Source organism: Puccinia triticina, chromosome 6A (assembly GCF_026914185.1).
Source record: "Puccinia triticina chromosome 6A, complete sequence".
Taxonomy (NCBI): domain Eukaryota; kingdom Fungi; phylum Basidiomycota; class Pucciniomycetes; order Pucciniales; family Pucciniaceae; genus Puccinia; species Puccinia triticina.
Genome location: NC_070563.1, coordinates 4,644,490 through 4,655,411, shown reverse-complemented (window position 1 = coordinate 4,655,411; position 10,922 = coordinate 4,644,490). Strand labels below are relative to the sequence as shown.

The following is a 10,922-nucleotide window of genomic DNA, read 5'->3' as shown; positions in this document are numbered from 1 at the left end:
AAATCTAGGTCCCGGAAGATGCCCGAAGCAATCCAGAGTCCCAAATTTCAGATTTCCCTGATTTATTCAAAAATGACGGGAAGTCCTCCACTCGCGAGGCGTCTTCAGCGCGCCGGGTCCCCCGGCCCCTGAAACGATATAATCTTTCGAAATTTTGTGTCGCCGTATAGGATTCGGCCCTGGTGAGCAGGTCAACAGGGCCATCAGGTTGTAAATGCCGATTGACTCCGTTGGCTTGATTCACTGCCAAGCCCAAGTCCAGCAGGACTCAGCAGCGGTCGAAAGCTTGTCCAGCTGAGCAAGCCAACGGCGTCAATTGGTTGGACCCTTGTCGAGCACCAGTCAAGATCGGCTCGCCGTCTCACTCAGTGAGGGTCGCGAAGTATCGCGTCGTAATGCATTGCATTTGCAAGTAACCCAGTCTAAACAAACAAGAACCTGGCTAAACTCCACCTCACAGCCCCGCTGGAGTGAGGTCCATACTGCTGATGAATGGTGGTGGCAAGCCACAGTTATAATCTGTGCCTTGTCCGTTTGTAGCTGCCAAGCTGCCAGGTGGGGTCTGCCACCAAGTCCGAACTAACGACTCGGTAGCAGTCTGCGGGGGATAGTTTCCTCCACGGCCGTTTCTTCATCGTGAATCTCTTCTCTCATTCATCTGCATAAAATGGAGTGAGTTTAGTCGTATTTTGTTTGACGATTATCCATTCAACCCATTTTGTGAATTGCGCCAACTTTTATCCGTGCTAAGTCTAAGACTAGTATTAGTGAATATTTCATTCTCATCCTCACATCGTCTAAATTTTTATCACTCCATTATACCCTACTCAAATCACGAAGCTCTGAACTCAAAACTAATGGCTATATCAAACCTCATGATTTCCATCCTCATCTCCTTGGTCGGCTATCAGACCGCCATGGCGCACCCCTGGAACGTTGAAGTCGCCCGGCCTCAAGGGGATCATCCCACCATGGGCGTCAGAGGCACTCTCGCCAAAACTTCTAAGCTATCTACTTCTTGTCAACTAGCCACCGCTGGATTATTGGCGAGCGAATTTGGAACTTGCGCGAACGTTCTCGCACTGGTCTCAATCTTTGACACCAAAGGATCTCTTGTTTCTCCAATCAACGTGAGTTTCACATCCACCCGGCTCAAAGTTATGCTTTGACTGATCCTTTTGATTTTTTTTTCTTGGACCCGTCTTTTAGAACTGGGTCACCGGTGCATGTTCAGCCAAGCCTTGTGGAAAGGAAGGTTTAGCCTCGGCAAGTCAAATGATTCGAATGGGTTGCCAAAACGATTTGAAAGAGGGAACAATGGCCGCTGTGGCTATATACTCAGTCATAACACACTATAATGCGACCAGGTAAGAACCAGTTGTATGCGCAGTCTAAAAGGACCTAACCTAATAATCAATTGTTTAGACTAACAAAATTTCTCCTGCTCTCTTTCCTTTCCAGGGAGATGTTCTGCACACAATATAAAGAAAATTTGAACTACTGCCTTCCTTCTGTATTGGGAAATGTCGAGGATCAAAGCCGGGAAAAGATAACTGTTGACGAAGTAATGTCTTTAATCGCTGGCAAGTTTACCCAAGCAGACCAGGCTTTCATTCCTGTCCCAAAGGTTGGCCTAATTTCTTGTCATTGTGGTAGGAATAATCAAGTTTGATGCTGAAGCAAATCAACAATCTTCTACAGGAGGCATACTGCAACGCTTGTGGGAAAGCAATCGTCAGCCAATCGGCTTTGATGATTGATGCCATCCGCGAAGACCCTGCTGGGATCGAATTCAATTATACCGCAGGCCAAACGGTGCACCAAATTAGCGATATTTGTGGCGCGTCATTCGAGACCCGAGAGCTTCCTGAAGCTGTCCAGGTAGCTCGTCCTCAAGTTGTTCAAGAAGCAAAGGATTTCAGGCAAATCCCAAGTGAAACTTCATTTTTTTAGAAAGATTCCAAGTTTCCCCGCGATCAGCCATGGGCAAATTAACTATTATTCATGAGAAGACGATCATGGTCTTGATGGCCCTAATCTTGCTTTGGATGCATTATTGTGTATAATCTCAAAAATTTCACCTGTTTTTATTGATGTTCAAATTTGTTTTGTTAGACTTTATGCCATTTCAATTACCTAATCCCAAAAGAGGAAAGAAAAAAATCCTGATAAACATTTACGGGATATCTTGGCCAGTTGAGTAGGAGGATACATCAATATAGATCAATATCCATTTGATTTGAAACAGGAACCAGCTCACAGCTCCGTGTAAACGCTTATTTTTTCAAAAGGCGCGTAAAAATTTCCAGTATGCAAACTTTTGTACACTAAGAGACAGCCTGCCAGAGGTTTCGGGGGCTAAAGGGAAAAAACGGCTTTGGTCACGAACGAGGTCTCCTCTTGGGTTGGGCGCCAAGCGCCCCCCTCCGAGCTTCGCGCCCAGGAGGTACCGTAGGGTACCATTGTGACGTTTTAATATCGACCTGAGGGAAGCGGGGTCGCGTGCATGGCTCTTATGTTGTACATACGTAAAATCTCACCGTGATGACTCGCGGTGAGAGATCGTCAGCAAGGCGCTCTCGCGTTTTTTCGGTCTAGACCAAGCCCTGTTCCCTCGAGACGGCGCTCGATTCTACAGTTTTACAGCGCCGCTGTGAAGTGTGACTGTATGTATGTATGCATGCACCAGCTGGGACTGGGACGGCGACAAAGCTCATGTTGTCACCGCGGCTTGCAGACCCGGGGACTGCCAGACCTGGCAATATGTCCGAACCTCAGGCCGGGTGGGTTGCCTTTATTGGTCCCGCTGCCGCACCGAGATGCACCCGAGATGCCACGCTATCGGACATGTTAGCCCGACGGCTGCGAGTCACTGCGAGCAAACTGCGCCAGTCAAGTGGTCGTGACGCACCGATGCATCAATGCGCCAATCATGCTATCTCGTGTGTCCGAAACTCTCACGGAGTACAGTGATGAATACACAGACGCCATAAACCCCGTCCGAGCTGCCACCTGTCGCCATTCCGACCAAGGTGTGGCATAAGTCTGGTTAATCGGTGGATCCGGCGTTCGTTCCACCGATGAGTCGTATCCACCGATGCGATCTATCGAATGTTCCCCCGTGCCGCCAAGTGATTACATAGTCAACAGCCTTTCCATTCGGGCAGCTTCCTAATTCTAATGGTAAGACTTCCTTCTCGCGCGCTGTATTTTATATACTTCTCATGGCCAAGCGGGGTTGGTGAATGGCTGGCTGCTTGGCTAGCAGCCGTGTTCGTTTCACTCACTTTCTGATCCACCGCGTTTTTGTCTCTGCACCGCGTTTTTGTCTCTGAATGCTCAGATCAACCTTGGGTGGGTAGATAACCTGCTTAATGTAGTTGATTGAAGGTTGGAGTCGCCGGCTTCTTTTCCCAGCCTTGCACCCGAAATCTGATGCCAAGCGGCTTCTAAAGGTCGGACTCCACAGTTGCAAACTCTACACCTTGGCTCGGCTTGGCTGAAGACTGACTGAAATAGTCCCGGCCCGTCATCGTTTTGTGGTATCGGTATCCACATCCTCACTGGCAAACTCGATTCTTTGCTTGCCCCAGATGTACGCTTCAACGTCAAACTACCATCCGCCGGCGGATAGACCAAATAGTGGTCAGGAGAAACACTACCAACTCAGAATTTTGCAGCAGCCTGTCCGAGCCAGGATGTGTGGTTTTGGTGATAAGGTCGGTCTTCCATTCTAATGATTATTACCAAGCAGTACTTTGACTGTTCTAAGATTTAAATAGGTTTGCTTACTTACCCACCTGACTGGTTCTAAAATTGAACTTAGGACCGAAGGTTGTTGACCCCACCCGTTATTGTCGAGCTATTGGTGTATGATTCACATACGGGTATGCAGATAAATGCTGAGTTCGTAAGAGATGTTAACCTGGCTGTTTCTAATGCGATAAAGCTTTCATTGGATTTCTGACACTTCGTTAGCATGGATATACACAAATTCTTCCTGCGTTTCTTGGCTGATGTCATAGCACATGATTGTATTTCTAAATGGATTGCGCTTGATCACCAAATTGTGGCATCTGATTACTTGCTTTTGGGATGGTTTTGTTTTCCTTGCAGCGAAGTGGACATATCATTTTTTGTTCTGAACGCAGACCTTTGGGACTCACGCGGAACTCATGAACTCAACATTGTCATGCATCCAGTTTTCTGCAATCCCGAGTCTACGGCCAGCTATCCACCAACGCGGAATGATCACGCACCAGTTGCGGGACCCTCCTCGCAAAAATCAGCCATATCCAACCTCATCCATCCCGGCGGAACCAATGAAGGTTAGATACACCTATTGATTTTGAATTTTTTTCCTGCTGCGATTCATTTGCGTGGAAGCATTAGGATTAGGCAGTTCTGCATTGCTTTGTGAGGTTTGTTTAGCTCAGCAACGCTGATTCTTTTGCTTGATTTACCAGGTCCAATCGCCCAATACTATTCGCGGCCTGCTTTAGACGGTCCTGCAAAACCAAACGGAGAAATAGCGTATACTCGCAACCTGATTGGAGCCCTGGCTCAAAGCGCATCAAAGCTCAAAGGGATGGATGGACAGCCTGGCATATTTTTCATATTTCATGATCTCTCGTGTGTTCTCAAGTTTCAGTTCTACATTCAAGCGAGGCAGTTGGTTAAACGGTTCTTGTTTGTTGGGTTCTTAGCGTTCGCACGGAGGGACTGTTCTGTCTCAGGTTCACGTTCGTTGTCCTAGGAAAGTAAGTTGTATTTTTGTTTCTTTCAAGTTAGAAAAAGCCCTTACTCAGTTGGAATATGAATTGTGAACATTTTTTCCATTGGAAAATCAACGCAAATTGAACATTCGAAGTCACATCCGCAACACCGACCAACCAACAGACATTTTGGCGTCAACCCTCAGTGAGCCATTCCAAGTGTACTCCGCGAAGAAATTGTAAGATCTTTTATCATCCATACCTCTCGACTTAAAATTACGGTGGAGGGAGATTAATTTACTTCTATCTTGATTTGCCCTCGCCATAACCATTCGACCCAGTCCCGGAATGCTAGGTAAATCCGAAAAGTAATTGTTTATTGCTGACTACCGCTGACTATTAGGAAAACCTGTTGAACCATTCTAATCTAGGCCCGACACCATTAACAAAACACTTTTCGAGCCAAAGAGTCAGAATACCTACAGTGAGTTTTTTCAGGCGTTGTTTGTCACGCCAGCTGAACTTTTACTCGAAGGGTTCTTATAAAACTTTATTTATTACCAGAGGAGACGTAAAGCGAAAGACGAAGGAACGGAAAGTACCGATGAGGACGGGGAAGATGATGATGTTTGAAAGCCAGTGTGATATCATCGATCTTATTGGGGCATTCGAGCCATAACGTCTACCTCCTTAAGCCGATCGAGCTACGTTTTCATCCCATCAAACTGAATAATCTTGTATATAATATTGGTTTCCTGTCTGTCCCAGCCGATTGCTAATGACGTTTGCCATGTGTACTCATTGTAATATTTTCTGCTGAAAAAAAAACGTGTTCTTGAAAATAAAGATGTGGGTTTGTACACTACAAGATACTCGCATTTACTCCTTCTGCCTTCCGAGGGCAAAGCGGTTGATCCCCGACTTGCTGTTTACCAGATTGTAACATTCCCTGTTCAAAGTCTTGATTTCTTGTGTCGTTTGTACTGAGATAGCTGCTCGCGCGCGCCCAGTAATGTGATTCAAAAGTGGAATTTCCCTCTCATTTGGCCCCACATTTGTCCATGACGAGTCAATGATCATTTGGATGACAGACCAATGTTTTCTGCTTCCCAGAATTGACCATGAGCCTTGTCGCGATAGTTTGGCAAAGTTTTCATTCATCTATAACACAAAAAGAAGCCGACCAAGGCAGGAAGAAGACGGGCAGAATGGCTGCCGCTGCGCGCCCGGCGCCAAGCGAGCTCCCGGGAGGACGTAAAAAGGGCCGGATATCCGGCTCAGAGGTCGGGTTTCGCAGATGTGCTCATCGACAGATCGGATTCGCATTGAGCCAAGCTGAGCGACCAGTCCTTGATGCTCAACCTCACCCTATCAGCTCCGATGAAGGCTCCGATCAAGACCAGTTCGATCACAGGATTGACGAAACATTCTCGATCGTTCGGTCTACTAAGCCGGCGACCGAATGAATTACAGGCGAGCTCGATGGGCGCAGGCGGGCCGACGAGCAGCGCACCAAATCCATTCAAAGTATTCGATCGGTCGAGCAAGCTCAAGCAAAAGTCGAGAGCGGTTCGGAAGGACATTGGCAGGAATAGGGTTACTGATTACTTGAGAGATGAGGTCGCCTTCGGTCTCGTCGACCGACTCAGGGATATCCGGAGAAGATATGATCAAATTCTCGAATTCGGTGCGGGTCCTGGCTCATTGGTCAAGCCTCTACTCGACTTCTATCTTCCTCAAAAAATAGTCCTCACCGACAGTTGTCGTAAGCCGATCATATCTTTTTTCTACCTCACAAGTGCATTTGCAGTGTAGTTTGGGTTCATATATTTGGTTTTGTTTTGTTTTGCTTTTTTTTGTTTTAAACTCACAATTCACTCAGCGGACCTTCTCTGGAGAGACAAAGAGTTTTGCCCATCCGATGGTATGTTAGCTTTCTAATTGAATTCCAATTCCATTTATTCCTCTTGGCGAACGGAAATCGGCATCAGGCGGGATTAATCTCTGTTCTTTCATCTATTGACCTGACCTAATAGAAGTTCAATCCGTACTGCATTTTTAGTCGAAATTTCCCGAGTGGTCATGGATGAAGAACTTGTTACCCTAGAGCCTGGATCACAGGAGTGCATTATGTCGTGTTTATCTTTGCATTGGGTCAACGATCTACCTGGTTAGTTAAACATGCCAATTCCTTCCTTCTCATACACATTTCGATTTACTTGGCATTATCGCAGAATTTGACTGCAGATGTTCCTCGATCCATCTGTCGAATCGATGTTAAAATAAGAATTCATACCCATATGCGTTTTACTTATTGTAGTGCTCGTCTGCAACAGGTACTCTGATCCAGATTCAAAACAGCTTGAAACCAGACGGCGTTTTCATTGGGGCAATGTTTGGGGGTGATACTTTATTTGAACTAAGGTACTTTCAACACTGCTAAGGATGTTGAGTTTGCAACACATCGCATTACGACAGAGAGCCAAACGGCCTTCTGGCCTGTCTGTTTATCAAATAGAAATTTGATGCCACCACTTCCGGTGTAGGACTTCTTTGCAGTTGGCAGAACAAGAGCGGGAAGGAGGCATTTCAGCTAGGATATCCCCGATGACAGGTCAGTATCATTCAGGAAGAGGGACCTTGATTTCATCTGCGCTAATGATTTCTTGGAATGACAGATTCTCAATCAATGTCGTCGTTGATTAACCGAGCTGGGTTCTCCATTCCGACAATTGACACGGACGAAATAACCGTCCAATATCCTAGCATGTTTGAATTGATGGACGATCTTCGGTTCATGGGGGAAAGTAATGCCACGATTAACCGGTCAGTTTCTGGTTGGCTCATCACTCTCTAATCGACCCCACAGAGTAAATTGATCATTTTGGAGTCTACTACCCTTTGGATCTGAGGTAGACGAACGTTCCTCAAAAGAGATACGCTGCTAGCAGCCGCTTCGATTTATGAAAGTGAGAAGCTTAATCAACCCATTGCAGGGCCCTTGCAGCGATAAACATCTACTAATTGTTATTATTGGCCAATTTTTTACTACGCATCATGATGACGCTTGAAGGTATGTATGGAACCAAGAATACAGAGACGGATGACAGCGTGATCCCAGCCACTTTTCAAATCATCTACTTTATTGGCTGGAGACCTGATTCTAGCCAACCTAAACCTCTCCAAAGAGGAAGTGCCCAGAAAAACCTCAAAGAAGTGCTTGGTAATTAATTATAGCACTCCACTACCCCATTAACAGCCAAGTGTTTTTTGTTTTATCATTGCCATTTACCACAGAAATAAATGTTCATGAGTCGTGGCCTCCGACATTGTATGAAGAAATTATCACTTTGTTTACTTGATATATATCAGGTTTCAGGAACATTAAAAACACCATGGAGTCAAACATCTCAGAATTGTTTGGGCATATTTTGCGCAAATACTATCCCCTTCCCTGAGATGCTACATAGTGAGAATGTCTCTGGGGGTACATTGTTTGATTGGCAGAGGGGCCAGCCACAGGTCCATAAGGCTATTCAAGAATTACAAACAAACAGGAAGAATGTAAATTTCCAAAAAATATTGGGACTTGGAAAATCGACTCCCATAAATTGGAAAAAGACTCCCATACGTCGCCTGGACCAAATTGCGACCGGGTCCGGACGTCGGCCCAGCCCCTTTTTTGGGCTACGGCGCTTTTTGGGAGTCGTTTTCCTAAAACAGATTTTCTTTTGGGAGTCATCGCGACTAATTATTGATATATTTTTTATTATCCACCCCACCCATAACTTTTTTTCCCACGCACTACATGCGTAAAAATTTGATATAAAAGAGAATTGTGCATAAATTGAACCCCTTCAAATTTATAGCAATATTGTGCTACCAAAACATGAGATATGAGGGGTGCACATTTTATGATCTGCCATATTCATAACTTTTGTTTCCCACGCAGCACATGCATAAAAAATTCAGATCACAGAGAAATATGCATCAAATGAAACCCCTGAATTTTTTAGCAATATTGTGCCATCAGAACATGAGATATGAGGGGTGGGCAGACGGGGACTCCACCCTCTCAATGACCGGGACCAACCGGTCATCAAGAGGACACAGCCCTCTTGATGACTGGAACCGACTGGTAATCAAGAGTACACAGCCCTCACAAAGACCAGGACCAACTGGTCATCAAGAGGACACAGCCCTCTTGATGACCGGGGACCCTACAACAGGAAGCTACCTGCCGGACAAAACAGTCATCAAGAGGGTTGTATCCCCTTGATGACTGGTCTGACCTGTCATCAAGAGGGCTGCGTCCTCTTGATAAACTGCCAATCCCGGTCATTGAGAGGGCTGAGTCCTCTTGATTACCGGTCAATCCCGGTCATCAAGAGGGTGGATTCCTCTTGATGACCAGTCAATCCCAGTTATTGAGAGGGTTGAGTCTTCTCAATGACCGGTTGATCCCGTTGATTGAGAGGGCAGTGCCCTCTCAATGACCAGTTGGTCCTGGTCATCAAGAGTGTTGAGTACTCTTGATGACCAGTCTGACCTGTCATCAAGGGGCTTGTATGTGTATGTACTCTCCCCAATGGCCGGTGAAGACCAGCCATCAAGGGGAGTGCTTTTGCTTGATGGCCGGCCTTCGCCGGCCCAAGACAAGGGTACATGGAGTGTCCCTGTGTTCACTCCAAACCAGCATGTAGTGCAGGGATGTGCACTCCAAAAAATACCTGGTTTTGGAGTGAACCACATCCCACTCCAAAAATATTAGAGTGGTTGGAGATTCAGGCCTTTTTTGGCGTGCACGTAGTAAATCATTGGTGTGCCTAAAGCCCAACCCTTTTCCAAAAGAACGGGCACCTGGCACCACATCAGGTACCAAACGGTACTGGTTTACATTCTCCATGCTAAGCAGTCCTGCAGAGGAGGTGTAGGATTCACTCAGGATGTCATGGGTTGGTCCTGAGTCAATCACAAAGTAGGCAGGGGGTAGAGGGGTCTGGGGTGTGGCTCTGGGAGTTGTGGTGAGGAAATTTGGATTGGCTCAGCATGGCCCCTTTTCCCTTGGGAGGGTCTTTTTTACTTTTGTAATGTCCACCCTCATGTTTGGGTGAACATCAGGGTGGACATTGGCCAGCAGCTAACACCTGTACCCAGACTCAATGAACAGGTAGTGCTGACCATTGCACTAGGAAATTCCTGGCTTCTTGACCACCATATGCTGGCCATGTAGCTGGGCTTTCCCGAGCTCTTTGGACAGTATATGCTGTTGAAAAAGCTCAGAAAGGACGGTGCAATATCCAGTATCTGCTGATTATTGGGATAGGGCTTCTCCGACTCAGGGACCCCTGTCCTTTGTCGACTGCAATGCTTGGCCGAGTGTTGTGGTGGACAAGTGCTGTGGACACCAATCCGCTGCCTATCCAAGCTCAAAACCAATGACCAGTACCTACTGGTAATCACATGGGCAAAGCCCTAGCGCGATGACCAGCACATACTGGTCATTAATCCAACATTCCCAAGATGTGTAGGCTGAATAAGCAGTATAAACTGGCGTCCCAGATTGTAAAGGTGCCGCCAAATTGCCAGAATGTAATGCCTTTCAGCTGGGACTTTCCCAGATCAATGTACAGTAATGGCTGGTTCACCAAGCTGGGAAAGAGACTCCTTGATTACCAACATGTACTGGTTGTTGAGATGGTACTTTCACATCCCAGTCACCTGTAATCAAGTGAAGGATTCCTCCAACCATTAATGGAGGGTATACACATGTAATTGAGATAAGATGCTCTCCACTCAATGACCATACAAACCGTTCATGCAGTGGAGGATTTCTCCACTTGATGGTTTTTATACATGGTCATCAAGTGGAGGATTTCTCCACTCAATGGTCAATGGCAAGGATCACAGAATGGAGGATTTCTCCACTTCATGATCATTTAAACCATTCACCAAGTGGAGGTTTTCTCCACTTGATGGCCATACAACCCAGTAATCAAGCGGAGGATGTCTCCACTTGATGGCGGGTACAAATTGGCTGGTTGAGAATCCCTTTGTGTACTGGCCACTGAGGGGAAATACCCATTAGTTCAGTTTAAATTGCCAGATACAACAAGATTAGATACAGATAAGATCAGTATGAGTTGATTATAAACATAAAACCAACCCACAATTCAGTTACACATGAGGCAATGGATCATATCTGGC

The 10,922-nt window shown here is 46.1% G+C and overlaps 3 protein-coding genes across 3 annotated transcripts; all 3 read left to right on the top strand.

The window, feature by feature from the left end:
- Positions 1–857: 857 nt before the first annotated feature.
- Positions 858–1,953, top strand: PtA15_6A561 (uncharacterized protein; the record flags this gene model as incomplete). Its single annotated transcript, XM_053170280.1, has 4 exons — positions 858–1,130; positions 1,210–1,367; positions 1,462–1,627; positions 1,702–1,953. The coding sequence occupies 4 exons, from the start codon at positions 858–860 to the stop codon at positions 1,951–1,953; spliced, it is 849 nt and encodes a 282-aa protein (XP_053021487.1).
- A 1,640-nt stretch (positions 1,954–3,593) lies between these two features.
- PtA15_6A560 (uncharacterized protein) lies at positions 3,594–5,348 on the top strand (the record flags this gene model as incomplete). Its single annotated transcript, XM_053170279.1, has 9 exons — positions 3,594–3,719; positions 3,827–3,906; positions 4,117–4,328; positions 4,467–4,632; positions 4,707–4,760; positions 4,871–4,954; positions 5,057–5,070; positions 5,147–5,199; positions 5,280–5,348. The coding sequence occupies 9 exons, from the start codon at positions 3,594–3,596 to the stop codon at positions 5,346–5,348; spliced, it is 858 nt and encodes a 285-aa protein (XP_053021486.1).
- Positions 5,349–5,923: 575 nt separating this feature from the next.
- PtA15_6A559 (uncharacterized protein) lies at positions 5,924–7,946 on the top strand (the record flags this gene model as incomplete). The annotated part of the gene is made up of 9 exons (XM_053170277.1): positions 5,924–6,151; positions 6,189–6,480; positions 6,598–6,639; positions 6,778–6,885; positions 7,052–7,139; positions 7,262–7,329; positions 7,394–7,541; positions 7,632–7,684; positions 7,789–7,946. The coding sequence occupies 9 exons, from the start codon at positions 5,924–5,926 to the stop codon at positions 7,944–7,946; spliced, it is 1,185 nt and encodes a 394-aa protein (XP_053021485.1).
- Between the last annotated feature and the right edge of the window lie 2,976 nt (positions 7,947–10,922).